At 50.2% G+C, this 17,044-nt stretch overlaps 1 protein-coding gene across 9 annotated transcripts in view; it reads right to left on the reverse strand.

Annotated features, from left to right (window-relative positions):
- Positions 1-3,671: 3,671 nt before the first annotated feature.
- XRRA1 (X-ray radiation resistance associated 1) overlaps positions 3,672-17,044 on the reverse strand; it is a 58,706-nt gene continuing 45,333 nt past the window's right edge. For 8 of the 9 annotated variants that reach the window (XM_046684792.1, XM_046684789.1, XM_046684788.1 and 5 more), the window contains 7 exons: positions 12,574-12,667; positions 11,691-11,806; positions 8,542-8,892; positions 5,737-5,935; positions 4,842-4,957; positions 4,529-4,634; positions 3,672-4,126 (listed from right to left, as the gene is read on the reverse strand). In XM_046684792.1, coding sequence (XP_046540748.1) covers positions 3,873-4,126; positions 4,529-4,634; positions 4,842-4,957; positions 5,737-5,935; positions 8,542-8,892; positions 11,691-11,806; positions 12,574-12,667 — 1,236 coding nt within the window. In that variant the 3' untranslated portion in view covers positions 3,672-3,872. The remainder of the gene's footprint in view (positions 4,127-4,528; positions 4,635-4,841; positions 4,958-5,736; positions 5,936-8,541; positions 8,893-11,690; positions 11,807-12,573; positions 12,668-17,044) is intronic. The other variant, XM_046684795.1, reaches the window with a different exon arrangement.

The following is a 17,044-nucleotide window of genomic DNA, read 5'->3' on the forward strand; positions in this document are numbered from 1 at the left end:
CCAAAAGTAACAGAAAATGCTCTACATACCACTCTTAGTAATTCTCTTATAGCCTAGTGTGGTAAAGGGGGTGGTCCTCGTTTACGGCTGGGAAACTCTGGCCCTGACGTTGCCTGGAAGCTGGGTCCTCTGACTCCAAAGCCACTGATTGCTTTCTCCTGCTGCCCTGGCTCAAATCAGCCTCAGGGTGGTGCCATCCTCCTCCACTGGCCTTGGTAACAGTATGGTTCCAGTTGCTTTCTGGGTTGGATCTCCTCCTAATTGGGTCTGACAGGGCTAGAGAGATCAGAGTCTTCCCTCTGCACCTACTGTAGGGGTGGGAGGTATCTTGAGGTAGCAAGGACTGTGAGGCACAATCTGCATCTGATGCAGTTTTCTCTCCTGTGGCCACATCTCACTCTCCTCTGGTGCTCAGTGGCATCATGGATAAGTGATTAGAAACACAGGTTGGACCTAATTTGGGAGAATTGGTGGTGGGAGAAACTATTTCTTCTGGTTTTCTCTTGTTAGAAGATTGGAGAAGGCTCAGAAGAGTGTGGCTGCTGGCTTCCCATCTGCTTCTGGAAAAGGAAGGGGGCTCCGGGTGAGAGGCAGCCAGGGTGAAGCATCCTTGTGGTAGACGAGATGTGGGGAGAGTGAGTGAGTATGCTGGCAACGGGGTGGCTACTGCCCCAAAGGCCTCCTTGATTAGTTAGGAATTCATGTTTATCTGATAAATCTAGTTTGAGGCTTTACTCACTGAGACAAGCACTAGGTAATGTCTCTTCAAAAGTACAAAACTCAGAAAACCAAGCAACTGAAATTTGTTCACTCCAGAGCCCTCAAAGTTTTCTTTTTTAACACCACAAGACCCATAGAGATTGAAAACCCCATTGATGCTATGAGTAGGGTTAAATGACCTGCCCTATGTCATACAGCAAATAAGAGATAGGGTTAAAAATTGCACCCTGGTAATGTGACTAAGTCCGGATGACTCCTGAGATAGAATAGACACAACTGGTAAATGACTCTATGGCTTCCAGAGATGCAGCAATTCACCTGTACGGTGGGGCCGGGGTGGTGAGTGGACGGTGATACCCCACCTCGCATACTTAAAGCAGCAGGCAGGTTGGAGTGCTGTTTTTCTTGATAGGAACACATGGTTTTAATAAGGGGGTGCTCAGGTACTTTGCCTGTGGGAACATGCCCAGCACTGACTTCTAGTCGCCTTAGCCATAGCTGTGTATAATATGTATAATCTCATTAAGACAGCCGGCATGAGCTAGTTCCCATTCCTCCCAGCACATTCATTCAATAAATGTTGAGTGCCTCCTGGACCTAGGCCCTGGGCTGAGCACCAGAGGTATAATCAGTTCTTGGTACATTGCAGTGTGATGCCAAATGAGGTCATACAGGGTTGCAAAGAAGAAAAGCCCAGTTCACTTTGGGAGGGGAGTTCAAGGACATCCCTGACCTAAGGCTGAAAGGATGACTAAGAAACATTAGCTCCCATATGGTCTTACGTAGGGCTTCCTAGGCAAGTAGCAGAGTTGCTGGGTAGCCTCCTAGTGGCTTCCTTCCTGGGAGTTCTACACTGACATGATTTAGCTATACGTGCGGGAAAAGGGGTCAGAGCTCTGTACACTCACTCTATAAACAGCCTCCAAGATGGGGAAGTTAACAATCGAGAAAGTAGAATGAGCCTGGCAGCCTGGAACGCCAGGCTGAGACTAAGATGATGAAATGTAAAAATCCTGCATCAGGTACCAAAGGTGAATTTAAGCATAAAACAGGGAAAGCAACTCTGATATTAGTAGTCTGCTGATAAAGGATCAATAAAGCCAAAAGAGTAATGCCATTGTTTTAAACAGTGAGCAAAAGGCAAATAAAATGTGAGGCTGTATAAAAGAATGTATCCAGAGAAGGGAGTGGCAATGCTGCTGTGCCCTGCACTGGATACAGCTGGAGTACTGCATCTAGCTATCATGAGTAGGGGAGAAAACCCCAAACTTAGCAAGGCCAGGAGAGGCAACCAATTTATTCAGATGGATCCTATGTAGAATAACTTAAGAGTATTTGGCCTGAAGTGTAGCCACTTGAGATGGTCTCACACAGGGTTGGCCTGGCTGCGCAGAGAGCAGATATACTCTTGGCCAGAAAGCAGAGCTAGGATTACTGAGGGGCTTAGGGAGACAGCTTAGCCCAAAGGCTGGAACTGTCCAATGGCTTTCCCAACAAAGGAAGGGATGGCCTTTCGAGGGAATGAGCTCCCTGTCCCTGGATGTGCAGGCAGGAGCTGAATGGTTTGCAGGAGAAACTGCAAGAGGCTTCCTGCTTTGAGATTGGAATAGCATGTTCCCAGAAGCCTTCCAGGCCTGAGAGCCTATGGTTTGGTGGTGTTTCTGGCTGAAGGCAGCAGTCCAGTTCTCCAGAACTAGAACCTAGTGAGGTTTACAGTGTGACTGTTGGGGTGGATTCTCGTTCCTAATCTTAAGAGAAGGGTGGTTTTGGGCCTCAGAAGATCCAAGGGGGTGAATCAGAATGTGCCCCTGTGCATGAGTGTCACTGTGGGTAACACTTTCTTACCTGGATCCTTCCAGGTGCCTGTGTGAATGAGTGAGATTAACTGTGGAACTTGATATGTGTGACTGTACGAGTGTGAATGTGTGTGTCTGGTATGACCACAACTGGGTGTAAATATTTTCTGGCCAGATGTGTGAGACTGTGTGGTTGCATACAACAGTATGCAAATATTTCTGACTCCTAACAGAGCCTCACTTGCAATACGGCAGATACTCCACCGCGCTTCCCCTGTCAGACCTGTGGCTACAAGACTATGCTTCTATACTCACCTTAATTGCAACTTAGGCTGTGGGAGTCTGTGCCTTGCTGAGGATCCTTAAGCCTTGTGCTACTGCTTCCTGGACCCTGGGAACTGCAGGCCTGCTGCCCAGGTCTGAATTGTAGGCACTCCCTGGAGAGTAGCCTTAGGAGCAGGGGTTGCCCAAGTGAGCAGGCCACACCCAGCATCCAGCCCCAAATGCACATCTCCTGATTCTGCCCTGGTGCCCTCCAGATCCTCCTCTGTAGCAGGCACTGACTGCTGGGTACTCACAAGAATGAGGCAAGCCACAGGCTGCCTTGGCCAGAATTAGTTTACTTACTGTGAGCCAGGGCTGACCTTGCCCAGGGTCCGTTATAGAGCCACAGCCCACCATGTCTGCATGTGGGACTTCGTCTTATGTCCTGGATTAGAGGACCTTGGGAAACTCCACATAAGCCCTCCCCTCAGCTTGTCCCACCTTTGTGGCCGCAGCCATCTGATAGGGGAATTCCAAATCTTCTCTTCCCCTTTGCCCCCTATTTGCCCTCAAAATGGAAAAAGCTGCCCAACAGAAAAAGCACCATTTCTGGAGCCTGGAGGCCTTAGTTTTGTTCCCCCCAACCTCACCCCAACACACACACACTTTATTGGCTGTGGGCGAGTTAATTAACGTCTCTGAGCTTAGATTCTGTGCTGCTTCTCTGTTCCATCAGCCCCGTTTTCTGTCCTAGTGCCTATCACAGCGCCGCTGGACATGTGTGGCTTGGGCAGGTTTCCCACAGGACTTTAGGGATGCGCATCAGCCGGGGATCTATCCCCAGTGTGACAGCCCGGCCCAGGCTCCAAGAAAAAATGCAGGCTACCTTGCTCTATGCACCCACTCTTTATTGCTGCTGTGCCAGGTGCCGGGTCCTGCCCGGACCAGGGAGGGGAGGTCCTGACGAGCTCCCAACTCTGTGTGGCCAAGCCAAACTCAGAGGCCCAGCTCCAAGGTTCGGTGGAGGGCGAAGAGCCCTCTGGGAGGGCGTGGGGCCCACGCTGGGCGGTGCGCATGGCCCCGTGCATAGCCCTAGCCTTTCGAGTCACCTGCCGTGGGCTCCTGGCAGAACTCATCCATGATCTCGAGGAAGCGGCCGAACTTAGGCTGGCCCTCGCTCAGTGCCGGGTGGGCAGGGGGTGGCGCAGTGGCCCTGAACACCGTCCGTAGCGAGCAGCGTACCAGCCTCCGGTAGCGCAACCGAAACTCCTTCAGCAGCCGCTTGGCCTCCAGGTACTGCCTCTGGTTCACCAGCCGCTGCTCCGTCCGCTGCTGCAGGACAGCTCCTGCAGGGAGAGAAGCCAGGAGGGGAACCAAGCTCGCCCTGGGTCCCACCTAGCCCAAAACAGCAGGGACTGGGTCCAGAGCCCCCAGAAAGTGGGATGCGGTGGGAGGAGGATGTTAAGGGGACTGAAAATTGCCTCTCCAGCTTGGGGCATTAGGAAGCCAGCGATGTCCCCTCTTGATTCTATCTCAAGCCTTAGTTCATAGGTCTATAACATGCCATGTGACTTTAGGCCACTACCTGCCTCACTCAGGCCTCAGTTTCTCCATCTGCACACGGGAAGGCTGGGGCGCATGCTCTCTAAGACCATTCCTGCTGACACAAGCCCTTTGCCTTATACCATCAGATGAGTAAACCTGTAGATCTCAGGTCCTGGCAGCTGAGACTGGGGCCAGAGCCGTACCTAGTGGAGCCTCTGTAATATTCCGGGGTTCCCGCATGCGAATGAGGATGTCGTCCAGCAGCTGGGCTCGAGTCTTCCTTGGGGGTGGAATAGGGATCCTCTGGGCCTGACAGAAGGTAAGAGAGGCAAGTGTTATCCTAGTCTTATGCTCAGGCTTTCCTGGCCTCACCTCCTCACACAGTCATAGCAACAGGCAGGGAGCATGTGGGGCACTGGGAAAGCATGGCCTGTAGAAGGCCTGAGGCGACAGTCACAGCTGTACCTGTGGGAGTCCCAGGGGGCCATTCGCACGCTCAGGGAGGCAGAGGTTTACCCGTCTCTCCTTGGGAACGTAGTGTTTCTGAAGCGTGTCGAGCTTGGGCTTGGAGGAGCGGTAGAGCAGCGGGTGCTTCAGCATGTGCTGCAGAGCCTGGGCATTCTTCTGGATTCCTGCGCACAAGGGAGGGGCGAGTGAAGTCATTCCCTCTCCTCCGGCTGCAGGCCTCCTCCAGTTTCTTCATCCCCAGTCTCACAGCAACCCCAGCTAAAAGGATTTGAGAGGCCCCGAGGAGGAGACCCTGCTCCCACATCTCCCCCGGTCTGCTGCAGTGCCTGACCTTCCACCACTCGTTCAGGGCACACTTGTCCCCTGTGAGCACGGATCCTAATGGAAAAGTGACACTGGCCTGGGGAGAGGGGCTGACCCCAGTGTAACCCCATTAACCTCAGGGGGTTACACTGTGGGGACTGACACCCCAGAGAGCACAGCTGAGCGCCACTTCCTTTCAAAGGACAAAAGTGTTAACACATCAGTCTGGAAATAAGGGGCTCAGAGAGGGCACTGCCTCCCTTGCCTCAAACCCAATAAGGAGGATTTTGGACGTTCAGTTTGGGGCTTATGTGGGCTGCGGAGGAGCTCGGGAATCCGGCCAGTCTGGGTGTTCGTTCATCAAACCCTTCCTGGAGAGGCTTTTCCCACCAGAGTGTCTGGTCCCAGACTGGCTGGAATCTCGAAACAGCTGTGGCTCGCTAAAAGCCAGCGAAGACCTAGGCCAGGGGTCCCGACATGCAGGGCTCCAAACCGGGACACCAGCAGGGGCCCTTTGACAGACATTCAGACAGAGGACAACACTGGCCTGGAAGAGGCTTGGCGTCAGCCTTGGCTTCGCCCTGACTTGCTCTGGGCAGTGGAGAGGGCCCCTTGCCCTGGAGCCATTCTCCACACATACCCTTTGGCTCGATGAAGGCGGGATCAGGCTTGGCCGTCAGCAGCTCCTCATAGCCACGGTACTTGCTGGGGAGGGAGGCAGATATGCGCTTCCTCCGAGTCCTCTTCACCTCTCTGGGTGCTTTGGGTGGTGGTCTTTGGTCTTTCTCCTTCGTCTCTGAAACCCCCCTCTCGAGGGTAGAGGCAGGCAGCCCACTCACCTGTGCCCAGGAAGAAAAACACATGCATTCATTTCATTAACACTCTGAGCATTAGCTCTGTGTGGGTCCCCATGCTGGGCCCTGTTTAGGGCAAGAAGCAAGACTGGGGTGAGAGGAAGCAGACATGAAAATAGACAATGACCATTCACCTTGATGAATGCTGTAACAGAAGGGAACACAAGGGTTGTGGGTGAGCCGCAGGAAGCCCTGACCCAGCCTGGGGGGACAGGAAGCTTCCTGAAGGAGGTGATGCCTTAGCCTGAACTAAGTCTCGAAGAACCAGGAGAGCCATCCCCAGGCAGAGTCGGGAGAGGGGTGGGCCGCAAGCAATGAGGAGGACTGTTGCAGGCAAGGAATGGCATGAGCAAAGGCGCACAGGTCAGACACAGCAAGGTGCATCTGGGGGAACTCAAAATTGGTACAGCTGGAGGGCACTGTGAGGAGACAGGTGGCTGGAGCAAGAAGCAGGGCCCCGATCAGTAAGGACCTTCCAACACCAAGCTGAGGGTGTTTTGCTTCTGTTTATATTTTCTTTCTCCTCACTGTGATGCCAGCCATGGAGGAGTTTTAAGGGGCTGAGTGAACATTGTTTGAATTCACATTTTTAACCTGCTCTAACGGTTTTATAAGAAACATCCTTCTGAAACCTGTATTTCATATAGGAATGTAGTTATACCCTTTATTAAAACTTATGGCTGTCTAAAGAAGAAGCAGAAAATCTGAACAGACCTATAACAAGTAAAGAGATTGAATAAGTAATTTTAAAACTTCCCACAAAGCAAAGCCTACCAGATGGCCTCAGTAGTGAATTCTACCAAACATTTAAAGAAGAATTAATATCAATCCATCACAAACTCTTCGAAAATCAGGAGAAGAGGGAACATGCCCAGCTCATCCTCTGAGGTGAGTATTACCCTAAAACCAAACTAGAGAAACACATCACAATAAAGGAAAACTACAGACCAATATCCCTATGACTGTAGACACTAAAATCCTCAAAAAATACTGGCAAATTGAATCAACAACATAAAGAAGAACTAGATTCCATGACCAAGTGTGATTCATGCCAGGTACGCAAGGTTGGTTTAACAACTGGAAATCAATTAATGTAATATACTATATCAAAAGATAAGGGACAAAAGCCACAAGATTGTCTCAAATAGAAAAAGCATTTGACAAAATCTAACACCCCTTCATGATAAAAAAAAACCACACTCAACAAACTAGGAATAGAAAGCAATTTCCTCAACCTGGTAAAGGACACATGAAAAATTCACAACTAACATCCTAATTAATGATGAAAGACTGAAAGCTTTCCTACTAAGATTAGGAATAAGAAAAGGATGTCTCCTCTTGCCATTTATATTTAACATTGTACTGCAGGGTTTAGCCTGGGCAATTAGGTAAGGAAAAAATAAGATTATTTTTTTCAACCATGGTGACTCATAATTGATTGTATTGCCTTGGCTGCTGGGAAGCTCAGAATTGCATTTAAGCAATACACTTCTATTATGAGACAGCAGTGCATCATGTGCATGTTTGAGTGACAGATTATCCTTGGACTTATTATTTCCTTCCCTCTCTATATTTTTCTTTGATCCAACTCTCTCAACTGTCTTTTTATATTTATTTGTTTCTACTCTGCTTTGTTCCACAAAGGTTCAGATATAGTTCATAAAGATACTTTTATACTGTATGAATTTGTATGTCACTGCAAGTCATCTGTGGAGTAAGTGAGAGATGGATGGAGGGAGAGTTAGACATAAATGTGTGGACAAATGTCCATCTTGGAAAGGTCAGGCAGATTGGAGGGGCAAGACCGGAGGTGGGGAGATCAGGAAGGGCAATGGTACAATAATAAAGTTCAAAGGGGCCCTGCCAACTCCTCCTGCCGTATGTTTCCCTTTTGCTACATGTCGCCCTTCTGCTGCACCGACACTGAACCATTCGTGGTTCCTGCACATACCATTTTAACTTCCTCCCTCTGCACCCTGCTTCATGCTGTTCCCTCTGCCCAGAATGCCCTTGCTGCCTGCATCTTCACCTTGTTATTTCGACCTCAGCCTGCAAAGCTCAGCTCATCTGAACCTCTTCCAGGGAGCCCTCCTGGTCTAGGGCAGAGACATCTCTCCTCCCTCTAGGCTCCGGGCCCCTGGGTTTTCCTCAGGCTCAGCACTGATTGCATGCATTGTTCCCGTCCGTCTCCCTCACTAGGCTGGGGACATCTCAAGGGCAGGACCCACATCTCATGCATCTGTGTTGCCAGGATTCAGAGGCAGCATCAGAAGTGAGGTGACCTTAAGCAGACAGGCAGAGGCAGCAGCAAACCTTCCCCCCAAATTTGTCAGAACCAAGTCCCAGCCAGACCCTAGATGTTGTCTGTGCTACAGGGCCATGACTTGTCCCCACGGGTGTTCCTACCAGTAGCCTTCTATCAGTGGATCTCCCACAAGGGGCTTGCAGGCCCTGCCAGGGGTGCTGCCTTCTGGTTTCCAGACCTGTCTGTGCTTACTTCCAGCTGCCCACAGAGGTCCAGCCATCCACAGGTTACGCAGGAACCTGTGGGAGCTGGGAACAGGCGGGCAGGGGCAGGTGGATTCAGACACCTGGGTCAAGAAGATGGACTCTGTGCTCTTGGTGTCCTCATCTGACTGGTGCGGCTCTGGGCTGAGGCAGCTGGCTGTGTCGCTCTGGTGGGCTGTCGTCTCTTCACTATGCACAGTGGAGTCGGAGCAGATGGGAGGCAGTGGTACGAATGTCCGGTGGGACAGGGAAAGGCCCGCCAGGCCCTCGACAGGCATCTCTGGCTCCAGAGTAGTACTTTTGACAGTGGACGGCTCTCCAGTCAACCCTGCCACTGACTCCAGCATCTCCTTGGAGGAAGACTTGACCGGGGTCACGGGTAGGTGGTAGACAATCAGAGGCTGCTTTGGCACCTTCGGGACTTGGGTTTTCACCTGTCAGGGGAGAAGGGCTGGACTAATCTCTCCTCCTGGACCTCACCAGCCTAAGACCACTCGGTATGGTGATCAGAGCTCTGGGTGAGGGTTCATGGGGGAGACAGGGGACAAAATCACACTTATTGGGCATCTATAATGTGTCCTGTGCATGACACACGTTGTTTTATTTACACCTCAAAACTACTCAGTGAATAATTATCCTCATTTTATAGACGAAGAAACAGGCTCAGAGAGGTAAAATGACTTGTCCAAGGTCACAGAGTTATGCAGAGGCAGAGCCTGGACTATCTGATTCCTGTTCTGGGCTCCAGGCCTCATTCTGCATCCCTGACCATATCACTGCGGCCCTCAATAGCCTTATTCCTCAGATTGAGGTTAACACCCTGCCCTTGACTTTCCTCAGGGACTCCTAGGAGGGCATGGGGGTGATGGTCCTGCACTTTCTGGAAGGCGGCAGCACCAGGCCCCTTTCAGGATGCTGGTCCCTGTCCCTCATATAAAGACCATGAGGCAAATCTCTCTCAGGCAGGTTCAGGACCAGGGAGACAACTTCTTTCCTGCTGAACTGCTCAGCTTCCCTAACTAGCAAACGACTGTCATCCATCCTCCCCTTCCTCTGCTTCAGCTGCCACGGGGAAGCCACGTGCTCAGCTTCCCTTGGCTGGCCTAGTTCCCCCTCCGCTCCCTAGTTACACAGTAGGTTGTTTTTATTCTTTGTCAAAGGTGTCTGGCCCACTTATGTCTGTCCTTTCACAGACCATGTAGTGTAGTGGAAAGATCCCAAGCACTGTTGTTAGAAAAGTATGGGCTGGAACACAGTTCTGTCCTCTGAGCTCTGTCTCCTCCTGGTGAAATGGGAGAGCGGTCCCTGCCCTGGCTGTCTGGTGGCGTTCTCCCAACAAGATGACAGGTGCAAAGGTACCTAACAGTGAGGAGTGTGCAGGATGACTGTTTTATAAAATAAGGTTCTTTTTAAGAAAACATTTCCTTTTTACAATATGGAAAACTTCAGGGTTGAAACCTGAAGGCTGAAGGACCCAGAGTCTTTTTTCAGAACCCATGCCACAGCATCCCAAACACCAAGTGCCATCATTTGCCGGCTGGGGGGAGGGCCAACAGGTATTCCTCCCCCTCACAGGTCTGTTCCTGAGTGCCGGGGGAATGCTCTTCCTCTATCCTGCCACCGCTTTTCCAGTCCCTTCCCGAGGGAAGACTGGGCAACCTCATTGGTCAGAGGTTGACGGTCATGGGTCCTTGTCCCTGGTGAGCTGGACTGCCAAGGATCTAGGCAGGCAGTTTTATCTTCCATTTGTGTTCCCACACGTAAAGGGCTCACTCAGCTGCTTGGTTACATGGTGGCTGGGTCTGGGCCTGCTCTGGCATCTTCTCCAATTTCCCTGTTCTGTCCGTGGCTAGGCACATGGGAGGGTTAGCAGCCTTTGTCCACGTAACTGACTGAGGAAAAGGCCCGGGAGTCAGCTGCGCACATCCAGCACAGCGCTGGAAGCACACTGGCGACATGCAGGCATCTCCAATCTAGCTAGAGGCCTAAACCCCACTCTCCAGTCTGGCCTGCACTGGGGGGTAGACAGTGCCTGCCCAGATTAACAAAGCATTGCTCTGCTTCTCATTTGGCCACTGGTATTAGTGTTTCTCCTCTATCAGTCGGAACCTTAGAGCTTCCCTGGGCCCCAACACTAACTTTTAACAAGTAAGTTATTTCAGCTCTCCAAGTCTGTGTCCTCGTCTGTTGTGAGGATTATGGGATAGCAGAGTATCTGTACAGAGATCTGTACCTGGAGAGAGTATTAAGTATCTGGCCCACTCAGCTTCTGCCCCTCCCCCAGCTATCTGACGGGAAGGGAGGTAGGAGGATCCTTAGAGGAAGCAACAGACAAGGGGAAGATGATGGAAACCCTTTGAATTTTTGCCTATTTCTGACTTTAAATGCTGCTCTGGTCCTCTGAGGGCTGCAGACAAGAGGCTGGCTGGACAGACGCAGGCTGCAGAGGGGGTGGAAGGGAATGACTGTATCTAACGTTTGGGACCAGCAATGCCCAGTCTAGCTTTTGGCTATAGGAAGACTAACGTTCAGAGGGGAGGAGCATTTCATAGAAAGTTCTGAAATCCTTCAGATCACGGAGGGATTTATTTGACTGATTAATCGCATCCCAGAAAGCACATCTAAGACCACCGGTTGGGGGAGGCCCAGAGACTGCAGATCTCTCTCAGCGTCCCGAAACTCTTCTCAGGCAGGAGGTGTGCGTTCTGGGCCGGGCGCAGCCCTTCACGATCACCGTAGGGGACTATCACTTGCACTGGAACGGATGCTGGGAGTTTACAATGTATTTTCCTACCTGCTGCTTCATCCAGGCTCTCAGAAGCTCTGAGAGGTTTTAGAGTTGAGAAGCTGAGGCTCAGAGAGTGAAACTCCTGCCCAAGTTCAGACAGTGATGGAAAGTGATGGAGCTAGGCTCATACTGGACTCACTTCTCCCCACGTCTCCACAGCTTTTTCTCTGGGCCTCAGTTTTTCTGTAAAATTAGGGGGCCAGACTCAAGGGCCTCCAAGGCTCCTCCCGACTCTGACTTTTGGGTCTCCTGACTGACTGTCCTGTTCCTCCTGGGTATCTGTATTAACAGATCACGGAAAGGAGAAGACACTACTGCTCCTCCAAACCTAAGGGCGGGGTCCAGGCTTCGTGGGCGAGAGCAGCTCCACGGCTGGGTGGTCTGCAGGCATTAACACAGGCTCCACTCCTCCTGGGGTTAGGGCTCCTGCCTTGGAAACCTTACCTTCCATGAATCCTTTTGAGGCATCAAAATATGGTGCTTAGCCTTTACTGTCTTCCTTCGAATTAAGTGGATTCCCAGCCGCTCCTGGAGGAAGCTTTTCAGCAGTGAAGGCAGGCCTGGGCAATGGTGGGAAAATAACACTACGATTAGCTAACGTTTACTGGGGGCTTACTATGTGCCAGGCATGGTTCAATTGCTTTACATGTATGAACCTACTTAATTCTCACGCCAACTCAGGATGTAGGTACCTATATTATTCCCATTTAATAGGTGAGGAAACTGAGGCACAGAGAGGTTAAGGAATTTATCCAAGGCAACAAAGATAGTTTGGAGCAAGGATGAGAACTGCTGGTATCACTCCAGGGCCCAGGATTCTAAAATGCCTCCAACTGCTGCATCTTGAACAGTGGGTCCCACTGCTCATGCAGCATCCACTGCATTCAGTACGCTCCAGGAGGGGAGGGCCCTGCACCCCTCCCCAATGGGGAAGTGGGAAATGAGGTCACTAGAGACCTACTCTGCAAAGCGGGGTATCACCTAAAGAGCTCATGCAGTATCTAAATAATTCTGTGTTCCATTCCCAGCTCTGCCTCTTTCTTGCTGTGTGACCTTGGGTAGCTGATGAACCTCCCTGATCCTCAGTTTCCTCCACCCTGCATGGGAACAATAATGCCTGTCTCGCAGGGTTGCTGTCAGGATGAGCTGGTGCAGAGCAGGTGCTTAGCAGTGCCTGTTGTTTTCTCCACCCAGCACTGCACCATGAACCTCGTCCACGATGCAGAGCGGAGGCCAGGGCTTGGCACTGAGGAGGTGGAGATGAGGGTGCCCACATTACTTCCTGGGCCCTGGGCTGGGGGTGGGGGCAGCTTTGTGGGCACCATACCTCGTGTATGAGCCACCAGAGGGTTGTTATGGAAGACGAGCTCACAGAGAGATGGGAAGAGAGCTACCGGCAGGATGGCGTCTTCCTTTGCGATCTGTAAGGAAGGCAGGAGAGGGCCTCAGGTTGACACTGCCCCCCAGCACTGCCCCAGTGTCTCCAGGCTCCACACCGCACACATGCTCGCTAGGACTGGGCTGCGGCTGGGGACAGACTCGCTGCTGGGCAGTGTCTTATCCCTGCCAACCTCACTTGCTCACATTCAGAATACCTTGCCCTTCCTGTCCCAAATTCCATCATCCCTGTTTTGCTTTTGAAAATTAAAAATTTCTCGCCCTTTTTTATACTAGCTGTGTAGCCTGTGCCAAGTATCGAGGATGTTAATGACAAAGTAAGAACAAACACATAAAGCACTTGTCTCACGAGGAGTCCGGCAGTTTGGCAGGGCACTGCCTTTGACTTCAGGACACAATCTGTCCAACACTTCACCTTCCTCTTCACACCCCACCAGTCTGTCAATGGCACTCCTGATGGTCTCTTTCCCTGAGGCGTGTCCTGGCACTGATCTGGGGAGGGACAGGGGATGGGAGGTCAGAGGGACCCAGTCCTCTAAGGCCTAAGCAGAGCCAACGGTAAGGGAGGCCTCCTGGCGGGCTGGGGCCCAGGGGCTGCTCTGTCCCCGTGAAGCCAGCTCGGAAAGGCAAAAACTACACAATCCTTGTCGAGAAGAGTGGCTGGAGAATCTGGGGAGGGTTATCTATTAGCAGCAGAAGAGCATCAGATCCGTCAGTATCAGAGGGGCCAGGGGTGGGGCAGCGGCCTTTCAGATGCCTGGACACGCTGAAAGCTGTTGGGTCAGATTCAGGGCCCACAGAAGGCACTAAGGGCTGGGGGCTAGCGGGGCACTTCCGTTTGGCTTCCTCTGGAGCCTCACTGGGCAGCACTAGATGCCCACTGGGCAATTAACCTATTCATTCACTTTCATTTTTGTTCATTCAATCAACAAATATTTACTGAATGCCTACATGTGCCAAGTGCTTGGTTAGGAATAAGCAGGACAGACCCAACTCCTGTCCTCAAGGAGCACTGCCTAGTGAGAAACAAGCATTGAAGAAACAGGAACAGAAAGGAGAGCAGATTTACAACAGTGATTAGCGCCACAAGAGGGAGGTGCATGAAGTCCTAGGGTGATTTGACCTAGGCAGGGAGGTCACAGAAGGCGTCCCCACCATCCAAGAATGGGTAGGAGGTGATTAGTGACGCAGTGGGGGATGGAGTATGTGGCAGAGAAAGCTCTGTATTAACCAAAACCACTTCCTCTGCTTTCTGGGCACATGGCTAGACTGTATCTTCTTGCTTGCCAGGCAGGTGGTGTGGTCTGATGACTCTGTGCTAGCCAGCGCATCCTGGGTGGAAATGATAAACCCCACTCCAGGCACAGCCCACTCAACACCTCCTGCATCATCCTCTACATCTCTGCCACCCTCCCCCACGTTCAACCATCTACCCACCAGATGCATAGGCTCCAAAAAGTGCTCTTAAGGCTCTGTGGGATGACAGAGCCACAGCCAGAGGGGACCTGGGTCTCTGAATGAACCTCTGAAAGGCCACCAGCCAACCTGGAATGTCCACAGTAGATTTTGTGAAAGCAAGAAAGAAACTTTGATTGTATTAAGTCATTGAGATGTTTAAGTTTGTTGCAGCAACTCATATCACTTACTCTAACGCAGAGAGGAAGTGTTCCATGCAAAGAGCACACTGTATGAAAGGCCTCACAGTGAGGAGAAGAGCCTGCTGGTGGGCTTTAAAGAAGGCTAGTGGCTAAGAGCAAAGAGAAAGGGTGCTTGGAGCAAAATGAGGCTGCAGCTCCAAGTAGGGGCCAGACCAATGCTAGTTAAAGATTTTGGTCATTGAGAAGCCTATTAGGTGGATTCTTAGAAATATGAGGATCTCATCTGACAAGACTTGGTAATGGATTAGATATAGGTGGGGAGGAGAGATGTGAAGGAAAAAGAAATACCAAGGACCACACCAGGTTTTGGCTGGACTAACTGGATGGATGATGAAGCTATTCACTAAGATATGGAACAATGGAAGAACACCAAATTTGAAGGGAAAGATCAATAATCCATTTTGGATATGTGTACTCTGGAGGTAACTTTGAGACCTACAAGTAGAGACGTCAAGTAGGAAGTGGATACACTGGTCAGGAGTACAGAGGAGAGGTCCGTACGGGAGTGATAAATTTGTGGGTCACTGTTCATGGGCCAAAGGGTATGTGAAGCCATCCCTGGAGAGAGAGCATAGAGTGAGGGGGGAAAGGGACTAGGATGCGCCTTGAGGGACCCTAACATTTGATCATCTACATCAGGGACTGGCAAACCCTTTCTGTCAAGGGACAGATAATAAATGTTTTAGGTTTTGTAGTCTATACAGCATCGTAACTACTCAACTTTGCTGTTATAGCACAAAAGCAGCCATACACAATTCATAAACGACTAAGTGTGAGGGCTCTTTTCCAACAAAACTTTAGTTATGGACTCTGAAATCTGAATTTCATATAATCTTAACATGTCATGAAGTATTATCCTTCTTTTGATTTTTTCCAACCATTTAAAAATGTAAGAATCACTCCTAGCTCAAAGGATATATAAAAACCAGGGTTGGCAGATAGAGCCCACGGGCCAAATCTGGCCCCCAATCTGTTTAATAAAGTTTCGTTAGAACACTGCCATGCTCGTGCATTTATGTGTTGCCTCTGTGCTACAAGGGCAGAGTTGAATAGTTGCAACAGAGTAATATATTTATTATCTGGATCTTTACAGAAAAAGTTTGCTGACGTCTTTTCTAGGCTCTAGAGGAGGAAAGGAGGATGAGCCTACAAAGAAGCCTAATATGTGTTAATAAATAACTACATAATGGTGGTTAAAGAGGATGCAGGGTCTCCTGTATGCAAATCAGGTGGTCAAGAAGCAGTCACAACAGTATGGGGCATTTAATTTTGTCAGGATGCAAAATTCCATCCATCTGAATCAGGCAGATAAAAAGTCGAAGAAAGTGACAATTAAAATTGGTAGAAAGCTGAAAGATACCCAGGTCACGGGTGTCTCATTTTTTGTGAAATTAAGTCCCAGCTGAGAAATATGGGCTTAGGATTCTGGCCGATGTTGTAAGCAGAATTTGGCCCTCAGGCTAGCCTGTTCCCTATAAGGTGAGTTGAAGGCCCCTGGAAATAAATTCAGGTTCCAATGACAACTTGAAATTTCTGCCCAATTTCCTTGGGTTAAGGCGAATATAACAATCTGTCAAATTTATGAACTAAGTAAATATTAGGTAAAAGTTTAGTGAAAGTGATTATTTTACTTTTGGCACAAAAATTACTAGATTTCTCAGTGAATATTCTAGATGCATAAGGTCTGTTTGAAGGCAGAAGTGGTTTTAAAATTTGTAATTTTAATATACCAAACATTAATTTCAACAAAGGCAGCTGTGAGTATTCCCTGATATGATCAAATCGTTTGTTCATCTAACAAACTTCCTGAGCACCCATCACATATCAGGTGAGATGATGAGGATAGAGTTGTGAGTAAAACAAAGTGCTAGCTCTCAAAAACCCTACCTTCTGACAGCAGACAACTGACAACAGACATAAAGAGACACTGTTAGGTGGTAACTGTCATAAGGAAAACATCTCATTTAAAAACCCAAGTGAGAATGTAGAAAAACGAAAATAGTGCTGCTCCCCTCCTAACCACAAGAAAAACACTGAATAACCTACAACATCATAACTTCTTGAGTCCAAGAGAGAGCTAAGGCCTCAAGGCAATCAAGTGGCCGCAAATCTAAGGAAAGACAGGCACCTCCAAGGATAGATGGGAAGCGGCCCCCAGCTCACCTGTGGCAGAACGTGGGAGGAAGAGAGGGCGAGTGCTACACAAGCATTTAAGAAAAAGTCAGCTAAAAATGTTAATGAATTGCTAAAGGCCAAGTGTGGGCTAGTAAGAGGCCAGAACTGCTGAGAGCCGCAGACACAGGGGAATTCATAGTCACTGGTGTGGGAGAGACTGGACGCAGGGAGGGAGACGGGAGAAGGTCTCCTCGGGGTGTAGGCCTGGAGGAGGAGAGCAGCTGCCACCGCAGGAAAGGCAGGAAGCCTTGCTAAGCCTTCTCCCTAGTGAACAAAAGCCTTGAGTTGCTGAGGAAGGTCAGCAAACCCTGTAGGGCCAGGGCCCTGCATCTGGGGGAGGGAAAAAATTAAAACCTGGTCTCCAGCAGCAGGGCAGGAAACCAACCTGGGCCCACTACATTTCAGAAGTCTCCTGCTGCTGCAGGAAGGGTAGGACCCCTGAGAAAGGCCCGTTCCTGAGGCACAGGAACCTAGGGCCTGCTGAAGTCTGGGGCTGGACCCTCCCTTTGGCCCCTACCACCAGCCTGGCAAGTGCTAAGTAACAAGCAAAAGCAGTCTATTGCTTGG

Source organism: Equus quagga, chromosome 14 (genome assembly GCF_021613505.1).
Source record: "Equus quagga isolate Etosha38 chromosome 14, UCLA_HA_Equagga_1.0, whole genome shotgun sequence".
Taxonomy (NCBI): Eukaryota; Metazoa; Chordata; class Mammalia; order Perissodactyla; family Equidae; genus Equus; species Equus quagga.